Source organism: Myodes glareolus, chromosome 11, assembly GCF_982192425.1.
Source record: "Myodes glareolus chromosome 11, mMyoGla1.1, whole genome shotgun sequence".
Classification (NCBI taxonomy): domain Eukaryota; kingdom Metazoa; phylum Chordata; class Mammalia; order Rodentia; family Cricetidae; genus Myodes; species Myodes glareolus.
Window position 1 is genome coordinate 48688588 of NC_142036.1, and position 17639 is coordinate 48706226.

Consider the following 17639-nt stretch of genomic DNA (forward strand, 5'->3'; position numbering starts at 1 on the left):
TTTTTCTTTCACCTCTGGAACTGGGTCAGTTTTGGATGCAAAGAAACTGATTTACCTTTGGTTCCACAGCAGTACAAATTAGACCTACAGTTCCCGATGTTCTGATGACAAGTCAGATGGGAGCTGAAGCATGACTCATTCACAGCCTATCTCTGCTCACCTGGACATCCCACTTCACCTGATTTGTATTCGGGCCTAAACTAAATGAAAATTTGCTGAACACTATGGTTAAAAGTTTTGCTCTTTCAGAAGGGTGCACTTTGAGAGGTAGTTAAGACTTAGAGATATTTAGTGGAAAGATTTCATTTCCTGAGGTTATAAAGGTCAGATACTTAATACCAGGCCTATGACTGGCTCCTACATGGACAAATATTTCATCTGGGAGGCAAGCTGGGCGTGGTGTGCACATCTGCAGTGCCAGCATTACAGAGGCAGAGGCAGGAGGATCCCTATGAGATTGAGGCCAGCTTGGTCTATAGAGTATGTTCCAGGCCAGCCAGGCTACACAGAGACCCTGTCTTTTCAGAACACATGTTATGAAATGCTCCTGTAGAAGGGGCTTCATACAGATAGAGGTCCCTCCTGTGAAAGCAGGGGTGTCTCACGTCTCTGCAATAATTCTAACATGGGTTCCTAGACGGAAACTTAGAACGGGGGAGTCTAGGTTTATTCTGGATCCCATTCCAGCCCCCTCTGTTTTGGTCACAAGATTCTCTACCATGAGGTACATACTTCAGAAACAATCAGCTTCCAACCCCTCAGATTCCTTGCGTCCTCAAAAGCAGGACATGACAGGAAGGACATGTACCTGGATGAAACAACAGGATCCAATTCATAAAAAGTGACAACTGCCACAGTAAGAGAGATTACCACACATACCTGCTTTGGATTGGCTTCCCTGGGAGCAAGAGAATGACTACTTCTTTCAATTATGAGAAATCAATAATATCCAAAGTAAGAGAATAAATACCTCCCCCAAGCACGTTCTTGGAAACTTCATAATATGCACCCACTACAGCCACTTACCACTAATAGAGGGACCCATGCTTCTCTTAGCTAAAATAAGATTACTCTACCTTTTTAAGAAAAGGAAAAAAAGTAGGACAAGAGTAAAAAAAAAATCTTAAAAGCTATAATTCCATTTCCCCCATAGTTCTACAAAGCCTATAATACATCATCCAGTGATACAGAATTCCAGAAACTTTAAAAAATTCCTTTTTAAAATTTATTTTTTGTTATCAAAGAGAATGTCCAGAAACATTGAGTACTAAAGAATTTTTGTTCATGGCATCATCTTACAAAACTTCCTAATGGACAGTGAATATTTCATTTTACTTTATTGGTGTATTCCTTCATTTATTAATGATGAGGTGGACGAACTGATGAAATTACTTAAAAAAAAATCCAGACAACCATATAAAGGAAAAACATCCATTCTCATTCTGAATCTGTTGACTGGAGTGAACTCAGTGGCCACACCACTACCACTGGCTAAGAACCAGCTTCCCCACAGAAGGGAGCTGTTCGCATCTTCTCAGTAAGCCACAGAGGTCTCTCAGGTATAGGCACCATGTTTGAAGTCTCACACAAAATGTCTGTGTCACTTAAATTACACAACGTGGCAGTGTTTGTTTCATGGGGACATAATATTTAAAGGGGCAAAGTAGAAAAGAATCCATTTGTATGTTATGTGTGAGTACGTTATTGTACTGTGCATGGGCTTAGGGCACGGCAGCCCTTCATAAAGAGGCGTTCCACCAGTGCAGCATCTGAGGGTCCCACTTGCTCTTGGTGCCGAGCATGCCTGTCAATGAACATGGTTAGTCTGGGTCTTCTTCTGCTGGCTGAGATGGTCTGAACTGAGTTCTGTTGTTACTCTCTCATACTCCATCTCTATTTTTCAGCTTCAGGATATGTGGGGTACTTGACTGTTTCTATCTTCTCTCTGACTTTGTAGGAAGGGTACAGGCCTGTTTTCCCCAATTTTCTGTTGACACCTTTAGAATAACCATCCCAATGGTTTCCAGCCACACCGATGATATCTCCAGGTTCCATGGGGATTTCCTCGTCAGTTCGAGGTTGGTGAGGATAAACCGCAATCTGGTTGTGGGCATTTTGACCTCCAAAATAGTAGATGTCATCTAATGAATGGAAGTTTGCAGAAGCATCAGGATGCAGCGTTTGCATGATTTCATATGCAACCCGACAGACCTTGGAAAAGAGGGAAAATGAGGTGTTAATACACAGTGCAAACCCCCTGCTGCACATCAGTCTCTAACCAAAGACAGGCTCTAGGGCAAAGAGGGCTAAGAATAGTCCCTTGCTGTCAGGTGATGAGTAGTTACTCCTCATGCTCGCCCATATGTCCACACACACAAACATGCGCACATGCACACACACGAGTTTTAGAATTAAAACAGCAGAAGCTATAATTATATTTTACAAGGTAATTTAAGAATATGAATTAATTGATTTTTAATAAACATTATAAAGAGCTACATGGTCTTCCAAGCTGGGAACTAGTGACACAAAAACAAGTATGATAAAGTTTTTATCTAGAGAATTTAAGGTTTGGGACTAGCACCTCGAATAACACAAATATTGTTGCTCTCATTCTTTCATCCACTCTTTTTTTTAAAAAAGTTAAATTAATTTTTATCTGTATTAATGTATATGTTCATATGTCTCTCTGTGTGCATGTGTATTCATATGCAAGTCTTGTGGAAGCCAGAAGGTTGCCAGATTGCCCTGGAGCTGGAGGTATAGGAGGTTGTGAGTGGCCCCACATGGGACTGGACTCTGATCACTCTAACTAACAGCTAAAACACCTCTCCAGCTCCCTTTATTGACTCTTAACCACAGTGTTTTCTCAGCACTCTCCTCAGCAGAGATTTATGTATTTACTGATGATCAATGAGCAAGTGGGTTTAAACATATCAGCTATTCCTAAAGAGCTCTAAAGTGTGCTCCATACGTATCAGCATGTTTAGATTGATACAAGCTGGACTAATAATCTTTAAGGAAGAAGTATTTGCCCAACTCGTGTTGTTTTAAGATTACTTAAAAGATTCTTCTGTTAAAGAATGTTCTCACTAGCAGGTAAAATGGCAGACTCTGAACTTCACTTCTGGGATTTACTATGTTTGGTGACAAAGCTAAGCTCCCATCACAGAAGGGAATCGACAGAGTCACTACAAAGTACAATGGGCTTTAGATCCCTTCCTGATTCAGGTGATGACAGGAGAGAACTATCATTTTGCCTATAACATTTTTCTTTTTTACATTCTGACTGAGATCTCAATTCAGGTCAAATTTTTCTACATCTCTACTTTGGTTATCTCAGTTAATGAATTTTCATTGTCCTTATGCCAACATTTTGCATCTACTTAAAAATGAAACCAGTATTAATAGCTGTTAATCTGCTAATGGACTTTCAAATGACTCGGCAGATGTTTATAAACAGACATTCGTGGAGATCAAAAACTGAATGAAGATGTTCTTTTTCTTTCTTTCTCAGTTATGCTGGGCAGTGAGCCCAGGGCTTTGTACACAGACAAGCATTATAACCTGAGCAATACTTTATTCTGAGACACTCATTTTCTAACATTTAAAACACAAAACAAACAAACAGCAACAACAAAAGACTAGGTTAACCCTCACCTCAACTTCCTGGAAAATTTGAATTTCAGAAACTTGACCACAAAGGCTAGATGTAATTGGTAAAACAAACTAAAGAGAGACAACTTTCTATTTTTTTGTGGGGGGGAGGGATTAAAATACAAAGTGATTAAGAGAAACTGACTTATGTCTTAGTGCTATAGCTTCAACTACTGACAGGAAGAATCAAGACAATGATTTTTGCTTGTTTTTGAGATAAGGGCTTGTGTAGCTCAGGATGGCCTCAAACTCTTTATATAGCTAAGGATGAACTTGAACTCTTGGCTTCCTACCTCTGTTTCTAACGCTGGGATTATTAGCATGTGCCACCAGAAACCAAGTTTATCTTGGGACTGCCATGATATAGATGGGATCAATGGTAGAAACAAAAACTATTATAAAGTAAGAATAAAAGCAATTTGGAACTTTTAAAATACAAATTCAAAGACCTACACTGAGAAAGAAAAATTAAACTCTGGAAAGAAACAAATATCATCAATGACAGACCAAATACAAAATGGTGGTCTCATTAGATCACATCCTCAAATTTCTGTGGCCATCTTAGTTCATAGTATGTCACATTCTGGCAATCACAAAAATGACTAATGACATCTTTCTCAGAATGTATCCTCATTGAGACACATAACTGTAATTAAAATAATGAAGCTCCATTAATGATAATCTAAATAACATGGAAGAAGCTAATGTTTGCTGAGCTTTTGTTGTCAAATACTGATGTGAGACATTATTTGACATAATCCTCCTAGTATCCCATAAGATTCTATCATTCATCTGACAGATGCCAAAGGGAACGAAAAACAAAACATCTGCCCCTGTTACACTACTAGTAAGTGCTAGATTTAAGTTTGAACCCAGGCAACCTGCATGAATTTGTAACTGCCACATATATTTTCTCTTACAAATCTGATACTCCATATTCATTCTGTCACATCAGAGAAGACACAACCTAAGAGCTAAGTCATCCTTGGGAAACCAGAGTTTTCTCTTCTGGGTCCTTCCTTCTACTCTTCAGCCTTTCTTAGCCTGAAACGCAAGGCTGTGTTACTTTCAGGATGACCACAAGTTCTACCATAGCAGTCACCCACAAACGATTCAACCTCTTCAGTTTTCAATGCATTGCTCTCATAAGAACACTGCCCCCTGTTCCACAAGGACTTGCTTTTTGTGAAAATTTTAATAATTAGTTTATGTTTTGTTATAGTTATTTGTTAGCCTTTGTTGAGTACATCTGTATTTTCTGAAACCAAAGGAAAAATAATGACAAATTTCAAATACCAAGTTGGGACAATAGAAGAGAGATTTCTGGACAAATGTGGATTTGGGTACCTCCAATCACCCTGGTGCTGAAGGTGTGGCATTTTGTCCTATAATAATGGTGATAATGGTAGCAGTTGACCTTAATGAGTACTGATTGCATTCCAACCTGTAGCTGGAGGTTTTCTGTCTCGCCCACCAGTTCCTGATTAACCACTCTGAAACTTAATATATAATTGTTTGGCCAGTGGCTTAGGCTTCTTACTGGTGAGCTCTAACTGTAAATTAACCCATTTTTATTAGTTTATACTTTACCAGGAGGCTTGTGATTTGCTGATGATATCTGAACCTCTTTTTCCTTTGGCAGCTACATGATGTCTCCTCCATTCCGCCTACTCTATCTGTGTTTAGACTTCTTGCCAACTTTCCTCTGCTAAGCCATTGGTCAAAACAGCTTTATTCATCAGCCAATAAAGGCAGCACATATACAAAAGGACTTCACACATCACCAGGCACAGTCTCAGAGCAAGCCCTCCCTACAAACTCCTTTCACTGCCACACCAAACCTCTAAGTACTGTTTCCACTCATTTTACAGATGAAGAAACTAAGTCACAGGGAGATTTTGTGACTTTACTCTAAAAATACAAAAGCAGATAGTAAATACTACAGCTACAATTAGAATTCGCTCTGGTTTGAGAGTATGTGCTCTCAAGCACATATGAAACTGCTTTTGGATAAGCAATTGGAACTGTAGATACCATACAGTAGGTGTATTATCAGTGATTATCTGCTGAGTAAGTGGTACTTCAGTAATGGATGCTTGAGTTCATGGGTGATATTTAAAACTTAAGGTCCATATACAACATTCTAAATAAATAATGGTTATTTATCTCAATCCTGGGGGCAATTTACTGCTAAGAGCTAGAAGGATCATTATAGTATTGATGTCTGTATTCAACTACATTTGACGTCCTAGACTTTACAAACTCAAATCATGTGTTAGGCAGTGAAGGCTTGCAGTTGATGGCACTATTCAAGGTTTGTACTCAGAATGTGCATGACAGAGAGGGTTACTCTTACAAACATAACAGGCTGTATGCAGTTTATTTTATTTCATCGTGTGCCAACACTTCATTACTTTCTAGCATATTACTAAGCATACAGTGACGACAAACAGCAAAAATTCCTGCTAAACGATATAATACAGGTATAATGTTTTTAAAAAATATTTAAAAGGTAAATATCCATTAGTCTGACTATAATCCTTAGAAATAAATATCCAGCTGAGTATATGGGCTTCCAAGCTTTCTCACAGCAGACAGGACCTTGTTTTTGCCAAGTCAGACAGTTAGGCAGAGGCTTCCTAGTATGATAATCTGAAAGCCATTCTCAGGTTAGTGGGTGATGGGGGCAATTTGCACACCTTTCCTTTAGATTACTTTGTTTTTCTATATCATGAGAGAATGAAACCAGTTTTTGTTACACTGTCTGAATGTCCAAATGAATGCAATAAGTGGAACAGTACAGCACCCAGCCCCAAAGGTGGGCGGTACCCAGACTTCTTGTCCTTCATGCTGGGAAGCAGACACAGGCCTCACATCTTTTATCCTGTGTTTTTTCTTTGCCACTCTCGGAAGGTATTCACTACTGCTTCATGGACTACACCTCAATGGAAATTCCTACCCAAAAAAGTGAATGTTATTCTTAATTTTGTCCTTTGGGATTTCCAAAATCTGATTCGAAGTATATAATGTCTCCAGTCCTGTTCTGTGGGTTTGGAATTAAAGAAAGAATGAGACTGTTTTAACAACTGCTATAAAGGGAGGTGTCATGGGGAAAAAGGTCAAATTACTAAGCAATGCTGCTGATTAAACAAAATAAACTTCAACAGCATTAAGGTATCTTTTATTTTTAAGATTCACTAAGTTTATTTTAAAAATCATAAAAGATTTTTTACAAAAGAGCATTATATTTTATGTGTTTGGGTGCTTGCCTAAATGTATGTCTGTGCATCATGTGTATGCTTGGTGCCAATGGAGGCCAGAAGAGGGCACTGAATCCCTTGAACTGGAGTTACAGATATTTGTGATCCACTTTGTGGGTGCTGGGAATGGAATTTGGATCCTCTGGAAGAACAGCAGGTGCTCTTAACTGCTGAGCCATCTCTCCAGTCCCAATGTTAGGTCTTTAAGCATCGACAATTGCTTTGGCAAATCAGAGTAGTAAAAACTGATTCTATAACTGGATAATCAGAATTTTCAGAAAACCTTTTTGATATTTCATTTACCTACCAATGAGCTGCCAACTACCTCCATTTCTTCAGCAATAATTTATTTGCTTCTTTAAGATGGTTTTAGCAAATAAGAATATAAATGATCATGTAGATGGTTTGTGCACGGCCTTTCCACTAACACATAATAGGATGACTAACATGTCTGAAATGTCAACTTGACATAAACCTAGACATACCTGGGGAAAAGGAATCTTTTTTTATTGATTGATTTTATTGAGCTTTACATTTTTCTCTGCTCCTCTCCCATCCTCTCCCATTCCCATCAACCCTCTCCCATGCCCCCACCCCCAGTGACTGTGTGGGCCCTAAGCATTTCCCACAACCACAGTGGAAATAATGGAGTTCGTGAGTCACACGTTTCAAGTGCCTTTAAAAATGTAAGATCATATAGCTTGAAATGTAGCATGTGAAAAACAGCTGCCTGTCAAACCAATACTGAAAATTCTCTAGAATAGGCAATAACTATTCACAAGCACAGTATACATATTCGCAGCTAGTGTGTTTAATACATTGCTGAGTTCTATCGTTGCTTCACATGAAGCAAGACTTTAGTTCTCATAAACTATGCACTAGGCCATATCACTATTATTGTTTTTAAAAGTAAAAGAGAAAACACAAAACACGAAGAGTTGACTAACTGATCTGTTCAAGGCCAAACAGCTAAATGGTCAGAGCTGGTCTATATAATCCATCTGCAAAGCCTGTGTTTCCTCATTCCTGTTCTCTGTGAAATTCATGGCATGGTATTCTGACCTGGGAATGACTTTTTCTTTTGCTCTTTTTGTGATGGTAAGACATATCTGGAGCACTTTTCATGCAATTCCAGTTTTAGCTTATGACAAGGAAACTCAAACAACTTTATTAAGCTGCACTAATTATTTCTTTATCAAAAAATATTTGTACAAAAATTCCTGTGGTATAAGTGAGAGTAGATATGTGTAACTGAATGTGGAATCAATCCACATTCTTAAATGCTACAGTTGTCAGTCATCAAATAAGATGAGTTAATAGAAGCCTTGGACAAACTGCCACTCACTATAGACCATTACACTGTGTTTCATGAACATTTCTATTCTGAATCCTAACACAAAATACTGCAGTTATTCCAGTCTACTTTGTTAGAAAATATTGTTTGAAATTTGCTTTGGTATAAATGCTCAAAAATTACTCTGGGTAAGCTGGTGGTGGTGGTGCACACCTTTAACCCCAGCACTTGGGAGACAGAGACAGGTGGATTTCTGTGAGTATGGGGCCAGCCTGGTTTACAGCATGAGTTCCAGAACAGGCTCCAAAGCTACAGAGAAACCCTGTCTTGAAAAACCAAAAAGAAAGAAAGAAAGAAAGAAAGAAAGAAAGAAAGAAAGAAAGAAAGACAGACAGACAGACAGACAGACAGACAGACAGACAGACAGACAGACAGGACTAGAGGACAGACTTCAGACAGGCAGTGACCAGGAAGAGTTACTCCCTTTTAAAAAGTTAAATTTTGTATTCCATTTATGAATACATGCATGCATTCCTGAGACTGAAATCTGAGCTCAGGTCATCAGGCGTGGCAGCACGCACATCATTTACCTACTGGGCTATCTTCTCTGTCAAAATGACTCTTTTTAAACATTTTTTTCATTCATTTTTGAGATTATAATAATATAATTACATCTTTTCTCCCTTTCCTCCTCCTAGTTCTTCCACATACCCCTCTCCTTGCTCTCTTTCAAATTCATGGCCTCTTCACTAATTTTTACCACATGCATTTACGTGTATGTACATACATATATGTTCCTAAGTATACCCTGCTCAGTCTGTATTATCAGGTAGCTAGGTTCTCAGAAATAGGAGTGGGGTCAAGTAGACACACACATGATCTCCCACTATGGGCAAGGAAAAAGTGCTTTTTGCAGACAGAATCCCCAGTTAAACACTGCTATTAGATGCCTCCATGGGAATTTGAAGGCGAAGGAGATTTTATTTTATTAAGATTTCTGCTGTGAGACTCCTGTTTTGTGTAGCTGTTTCACATAGTGAGTTATAGTCTTATTTCACTATAAAGAACTATAACCTTTGCATTGAAGAGCACCTTCCAAAGGTCTTATCAACATCCAACTTTAAGGTACTGACTGTCATACTGTAAAAAATATGGTCCATTTCTTTATTCTTTCCCATGGAAACTGTGCTTTCTCTTATATATTCTCTTTACCATGAGGTTCTCAGCATCATGCACACTTATTTTACACCTATTTATAATTTTTGTAACTGTTCTCTAGTTGTATTTTCATTCTGAATGAGAGCAAGCCTCATGTCTCCAAACTCTGTTTAAGTACTCTTAGCACACTGTGGAATTTTGAGCACAGTCACTCAATGGCTGGTTAAGTTAATCAGTGATAAGTAGATCAATGGGGAAGTAAAAAATTCACAATAAATACTGCAGTCCCAGTATTCCATGGGGCACAGAAGACTGACTAGACACCACATAAACACACACCAAACCTGGAACATATATGCAACAACCAGACTCAAGGAGTTATTGTAAAAGTGTAGTAATTACATTTTTAAAACTGAAAATTTTAAACTTAATATATATTATAGCTCCTTACTTCACAGAAATGTAATCAGATTTGTGAAAGACTTGCATTCACTATATTTATTATAACACAAGGAAGGCAAAAGGCTGGGAACTTAAGTCTCAACGTATCAGTGTACCGATATGTAGAAATTGATGGATTCTGGTCACATACTAGCAGTTTGCAGAATCAGGAAGGTATAAACTTAAGCACTTGCTGTTTTTGTTAGATGCTACGAACAACAGAGTACTTTAAAGGACCTTATTAACTGGCTTCAGTGGAGATGTATCCGGTCATTGCTGTAAATAACTAAATATTCAATGCGCTCAAGCAGTTTTCTGTGGGATCTCTTCATTTTTCACAAAAGATAGCACTACTGAGTGTAAAGCAATTATCCCAGAGTCATGCTAACACTAAAACCACAAACACCATTTTCCTGCTCAGTACCACAGTGGGTGCTCACCATTAAAACAAGCTACCACTTACCTGGGATGAAAAAGTACACACTAGGAAGTCAGCCTGGGAAAGAAAGTGTATATCCAGGATCACACCCCGAAGTGAATTTTCTGTGTATCGGTTGTGAAGTCCAGCTGACCAAGAAATAGAGTTATCACTAATAAATTCGTAATTGGAGTACCTGAAAAAAGGAAGAGATTTATGCATAACTAAACTTACAGTATTCTACAGGAAGGAGACTGCTTCTTTATCAAAAGCTCCCTCCTTAACAATGAGAACTTGGTAACACTTAATAGTGTAATCGAAGAATCTCTCAAATCAACAGTGGAAAAGAATATCTTGCACATTAAATGTTATTGAAGCCAGGAGTGGTGGCTATATTCTGTAGTCCAAATATTCAGCTGGCTGAAACAGAAGGACTGTGAGTTCAAGGCTGGCCTGGACTACACAGCAGAACCATGCTTTAAAAAATATTATGGATCTAATCTACATGGAAAGTAGAAAAATACAAGATCTCCTGAGTAAATTGGGAGTATGGGGACCGTGGGAGAGAGTAGAAGTGGAGGGGAGAGGAAGGGAGGGGAGCAGAAAAAAAAATACATAGCTCAATAAAAATCAATGAAAAAGAATATTATGGGCATATTATCTTAGACACACACATATGTCATTACTACATTTAGCAATTCATGACAGAGTAAAACTGAAGACTTCTTATTCTCTTTGTAATGAGAACCCTTCTAAGAATTTATCCAAGCTTCCTCCATATTGGAATGGAGCTGTTTAAGAAATATATCATGACAGACTTTCATTTAAAGTTTTAATTTATAATTGTGACAGATCAAAGTTGAGTAAACTTGTAAATGTCTCCTTCATTAATTTTATAAGTTAATAATGTAAATAAATTTATAAATGGATATTTAAAACATTTGTGACAACTAACATTCTTCAATTCCCATCCTTTCTGAAGATCTCCTCTTAGCCATAATAGTAATAGAAAAACCATTCTATTGGGTTTATGAAAGTAAGCTCCTTGTGCATGCCTGTCAAGGAATATGTTGGTAGTCTTACTTAAGATATGTGCTTAAAAATATCACCAGGCGGTGGTGACACACACCTTTAATCCCAGCACTCGGGAGGCAGAGGCAGGAGGATCTCTGTGAGCTCGAGGCCAGACTGGTTTACAAGAACTAGTTCCAGAACAGGCTCCAAAGCTACAGAGAAACCCTGTTTCGAAAACAAAATGAAACAACAACAACAAAAGATTAAAAATATCAAAATTTGTTTTCTTGTAAAAGTCCATCACCTGCTCACATAATTTTTCTCTAAATTGGATATCACTGTCTTGGTGTGTGAATAGGTCTTAGGCTGATATTGAAACCTTGGGCACTGAGCTGAAAAGGGAACATGTAGGTTAGATTTATGTCAACCTGTCACAAACTAGAGTCATCAAGAAGAGGGAACCTCATTTGAGAAAATGCCTCTATAAAATCTGGCTGTAGGCAAGCCTGTAGGGCATCTTCTTAATTAGTGATTGATTGGAAAGGGTCGAGTCCATTGTAGGTAGTGCCATCCCTAGGCTGGTGGTCCTGGGTTCTATAAGAAAGCAGGCTGAGAAAGCTATGGGGAATAAGCCACTAGGCAACACCCATCCAATGGCTTCTGAATTAGCTCCTATCCTCCATGTTCCTGCCCTGACTTCCTTTGGTGGTGTACAGTGATGTGGAAGTGTAAACTGAACCAAAGCATTTTCTCTAAGTTACTTTGGTCAGGGTTTTTATTACAGCAATAGAGACCCTACCCAAAACAGGGAGTAACATTCATGTTTCCTTTATATAATTTCGTAAGAATTAACACATAGACATAGAGTGCTTACAAGAGTACCTCACATATAGCAAATGTTCAATGAATAATAGCTGTGATAAGCATTTGTCTATTTTAATCTTTACTCCCCTAGATCTCCACTAAGAATCGTTTCATCGGTGAGGATTTGAGATCTAAATTTGAAATTCCTAACCTTATTTACTTGCCCTGCTTCTGGCCATGGTTCATCTTGTTATGTGATATATGTACTTATTCTTTGTTTACTGCTTGTGTCCCTAATCCCGTCTCATCATCCCTAACAGGGATGTAAGCTCTATTAAACACAAGCGTTCATCTGCTGCGTTCACTTTAGCACTGTCAATACCTACAAGGGAATCAGGAACACAGTAAGAGGATGAATGGGCATTATCCTGAGATGATAATGCTTCTTACTTACAAAATCTGAAAACAGGAGTCCGTTTATAATCTGGCTCTAGACAGTGCTCTCTCAGGTTCGGACCACATCTTATGCTTCCTCACATGACAGGACCTAGCAGTCCACATAGTGCTGTGACCAATACATGAATGTGAGTGCTACCTTTGTAGACTCTATCTTAACCCCTAAACAGGTGCTTCCAATTGCTTATCATTTCATGGCCACCAAGGAGCTCCCCTTCATTGTCTTTGAAAAAAAAAAAGGGGGCAGAAAGGCAAAGTTCCTGAGCACTCTTCTCGCTGGTGCGCAGTATTCACACCTAGTGGACCTTACTATTTATTTATTCATTGATTTTAATATTTTGCCCTTCCCAGCTCAACATCAGGGAGGTGAAGAAAATTGTCACATTTGTTCTAAAAAGAAAACCCTAAATATTTTCAGAATGATCTCCATGAAGTATATACCTAGGAATGAGGCAAACACAGTAACAACCTCAAGTCTATGTGTACAGGAACTTCCACTCTTGTGGTTTTGCCCTCAGCTGTGTAATCAGAGAGCTTCTTTTACCTGGAAGTTTCAGAGACTGATAATGATAATGTTTTTCTTTTACTGTCTTATAAAAACTTATCTTTTTTTACCATTTACAAAAGACTAACTGGACTGCAGTTGTAAACTAATACCAAACCTCCTAAAGTCAGTCTGCAAGAGGAAAGAGACTTGTCTATGATTCTCTGTGCCTGGCACACGACTCCTCCAGGACATTTCTTTATGGTGTGATTATTTGTCATATGTATATACTATTTGTCATATGTCTACCAGATGGACATTCTCTGAGACAAGGAGCCATGTATTATCTTTTATCTGCCTTTATGTTCTAAGTGTTTTGTGCCTTAACTTGTATTTTACAGGAGTTAAAAAATCATTCATTGCTGATTGTTCATTTCAAAGAGCAGCAACATTTAAATACCATATACAATGTTCAAACATTTTCTTCCCTCTATTAATTTCAAAGAACCTAATGTTAGGAAAAGCTCATTTAGGATGTTTGATAAAGAACAAGCTAAATATGCAAATAAATTATTTGGGAGATTTTTTTTCTTTTAAAATAGTCTCATTGTATTGTCCAGATTTGCTTTGAACTCACCAGGTAGCTTACACTGACCTCAAACTTAACAATCCCCCTGCCTCAGACTCCCAACTTCTCCAATATCCTAACTATTGGGGGCTTTTATAAAGACTTTATCTTCCAGTTTCGTCCTCAGCCTTCACTACCTTAGAAAGCAATCTTAGACGGACAACTTTGTTACTTCTTACTCTTTGACCACCTCTATTGTAACCACCTCAGCCCTGGCCGCTGCAGTCCCTGGAAAGCCAGGGATTAGCCCTCGAGGATGAACTCCGTCTCAGTCTCAGGAAACCCGAGGTAATGCCAGGTGACACCAGACTCAGGCAGAGCCACGTGGGCAATGCTCATCTTGACGCCCTTTTCAGATAAACTACCTAGAAAATCATTTCTCTTCCTACGGTGTGAAGTCCACAAATCACTGAAACTTAAATTTCCACCTAACCTTCTTAAAGCAGAGAGTTCTTACAATATTACCCTGAACACGATATATCTATTAGAGAATAAATGAATGCTTTTGGTCTCTTATAAAGAAGAACAGCAGAAGTTTTACGATTTGCTTAGGTATCAAAACCTATCACAAAAGGTCTAAAGAAAGTCAATTCAAAGTGAAAATGTTTAAGTAAAATAATGAAGAGAAATGGCAGTTAAATTTCTGATTAATATATTAGAAACGACTTGAGAAATTAAAATGAAAGGATTTCCAAAGAGAAAAGTTATACATAAAGTGAATTTATAACAGTGAATTTATAACAAAACAGAGAAAACTGCTGCCTAGACCACTACCAGGAGGAGGTTAAAGGTGCTGAGTACAAAGAAGAAATTCAGGTTTTAAAATTCCAACAATAATGGAGATACTTCCAACTGTATCTGGGTGCTCAGCATAAAAATGTCATGTGTGGGACTGGATCAAGGTTGTAAAATGTTTATATCCTTTTATTTAAATAGTTCAAAGTCTGGAAACCCAGCTTGAGGAAATAATGTAGTTATTTTAGACATACTTTGTGTCATTATTTATAAGAGTAAAACACTGAAAATAACCTAACTATCCAGTATTAGGAAAATTCTTGCTCAAGTCAATGGCAGAATCACACAGCGGGTACACAGTCATTAAATGCGGTGTTTACACATCACCACTGGACACTAGAAGACTGAAATAAAGTACGGGGAAAGATGTTCTAAGAAAGCAGAGACCAACACAAAGCAGCAGCACAGCACCTATACTTCTATCACCTAAGAGCGCAAGAGAAACAGATCAACATAAAATGATGTTGATTCTCAAGAGGTTTTAACAATTGTAAAGCTGGTCATAGTGGTATGTACATATATCTCCTGCACCACAGAGGCTGAGGCAGAAACAATGTGAATTCAAGGCTCGTCTGGGCTACATAGAAAATTATTGTCTCAACCAAACCAAACCAAACCAAATAATTATTAAAGATTATAAATTTATAACTATAAATAATATTAGATAAATGAAATATACAAAGGAACATCAAAGATCAGAGGGAGACATAGTCACAACACAGTAATATCAGAAAACTTCATACTCCTCATTCAACACTGGAAAGTTTCAGACAGAAAAATCAATTAAAAAGAAAAAAGAAAAAGAGGGTTGGAGAGACAAGTCAGCTATGAAAAGCATTGGCAGTTCATTTGGAGAACTTGAGTTCAGTTTCCGCACTCACACTGGGTGACTTCAGCCACAGGTAATCAAACATATGTTGTACACACATACATAGAACACACATACACACTACACACATCCCCACATGAGAAACTTAAACAACACAGACATACCAAATTGACCTAATATGTTTACAGTGTCTTCTGTTCAAAAGCAACAGAATATATGTTCTTCTCAAACATATACACAATGCATTCTTCTGAAGAAAGCATATGATGGCAATAAAACAAGTAAAAGAAGCCTTTTCTGCTTATAATGTTCTTTAACTCGAAATGAGTCACAGATTTGTAAAACTCAGAAATATGTACAAATTAAACAAAATACTCTTGAAATGATGGGTCGAAGAAGAAGTCAAAGCATTTCAAAGCAAACACGGAAACACAGTAGGGCAAAATGACCAGACACAACCTGAGAGCGAAGCTCACAGCAATAAACCACACCGGCAGAGAAGAACGCCCTCAAACACACAAGCTCAGGCTGTGGCTCGAGAAATGAGAAAAGGAACAAATCAAGACAAACGAAGAGGAAGGAAACAACTTAGACTAAGACATAAACAAAATACAGGTTTTTAGAAAAACAATGGAAAAGATCATAGCTGTTAATGAAAACCTCCAAAATAAACAGAAGTATCTAAGCCCTGATTTTTCAAGAACATTCAAAAGGGAAAGAACAGTTTGTTTAATAAGAAACTATTAGAAAAACTGGATATTTACAGACAGAAAAATAAAGATGGATCCTTGTTAAAAACAAAAGAAACCTAACTTTCAATGTTTAAAAGAGAGGATGCTGGGAGTGTGAGTAGCAGTGTGGCAGGCCATCCAGACCAGGCTGCTGAGGACGCTGGGAAGAGAAGACTGAACAGCAGCATTGTGGGAGCAAGGACAGCAGTGGCCTCCAGAAATTATATGACCATGGAGCATAAGCCTCAGCTCTGCCTGCACCTGTAGGAACGACCCTCTGAGCCTTGTGCCTCTAGGCACCTGAAGAAACTAGATAACAAAAGAACAAATAATCCAACAGAAAAATGAGGTACAGACCTAAACAAAGAACTCTCAACAGAGGAATCTAAAATGGCTGAAAGACACTTAAGGAAATGCTCAACATCCTTAGCCATCAGGGAAATGGAAATCAAAACGACTCTGAGATTCCATCTTACACCTGTAAGAATGGCCAAGATCAAAAACACTGAAGTCAACTTATGCTGGAGAGGATGTGGGATAAGGGAAACACTCCTCCATTGCTGGTGGGAGTGCTTTGAAAATTAGTATGGTGATTTCTCAGAAAATTAGGAATCAATTTAACCTCAGGAACCAGCAATACCAATCTTGGGCATATACCTAAGAGATGCTCAATTATAATACCACAAGAACATTTGTTCAAGTATGTTCATAGCAGCATTATTCGTAATAGTCAGAACCTGGACACAACCTAGATGCCCCTCGACTGAAGAATGGATAAGGAAAATGTGATACATTTACACAATAGAGTACTACTCAGTGGTAAAAAATAATGACATCTTGAAATTTGTGGGCAAATGGATGGATCTAGAAAACATCACATTGAGTGAGGTAACCCAGACCCAGAAAGACAAATATAACATAAGTGGCTTTTAGACATAAAGCAAAGAATAAGCAGCCTACAGTCCACAACCTCAGAAACCTAGACATCAAAGAGAACTCTAGAAGAGACATACATGGATCTACATAGGAAGGAGAAAAAGAAAGATCTTCTGTGTAAATTGGGAGGAGAAAAAGACAAGATCTTCTGTGTAAATTGGGAGCATGGGGGGCAGGAGGGAGGGTGAAAGTGGAGAGGGGAGGAAGGAGAGTGGGAGAAAATGTATAGCTCAATTAAAAACAATAAATAAAATAAAAATTTTAAATGTTTATAAGACTGGAAACTACACACTCCTGCGATGACACTGGGAAAAAGCTCCATGAAACTGGTTTGGGCAATGATGTCTTAGACAAGGCTCTAAAACCATGGGCAACAAAAACAGCAAGTAGGGTTCTCAAACCAAAATGCCGCTGCAAAGCAAACAACACACAGTAGAGGCAGTCCAACAACTGGGAAAACGTCCCCACGTCATGTACCTGATAAGGGGTTAATTTATAAACTATATATGGAAAAGAATATGAGAAGTGTTTAACATCTCTGAGCTCCAGGAAAATGCAAAGTAAAACCATAATGAGATGTCACCCCTTCACCCTTCAGAATGTCTGTTAACAAAAAGACAGGGTCAACAGTGTCACTTCAGCTGTGGTACAAAGGACTCCTTGTACACTGTGGGGAGGTCATGAACAAGTACAACCTTAATGGATAAATTTCTCTCAAAATTAAAAAGAATTAC

General features: G+C 38.2%; 1 protein-coding gene across 4 annotated transcripts in view; it reads right to left on the reverse strand.

The window, feature by feature from the left end:
- Positions 1 to 1211: 1211 nt before the first annotated feature.
- The window catches only part of Fut8 (fucosyltransferase 8), a 247949-nt gene continuing 231521 nt past the window's right edge, over positions 1212 to 17639 (reverse strand). For all 4 annotated transcript variants that reach the window (XM_087911719.1, XM_087911718.1, XM_048415983.3 and 1 more), the window contains 2 exons: positions 10274 to 10424; positions 1212 to 2211 (listed from right to left, as the gene is read on the reverse strand). In XM_087911719.1, the coding sequence (XP_087767845.1) occupies positions 1894 to 2211; positions 10274 to 10424 (469 nt within the window). In that variant the 3' untranslated portion in view covers positions 1212 to 1893. The remainder of the gene's footprint in view (positions 2212 to 10273; positions 10425 to 17639) is intronic.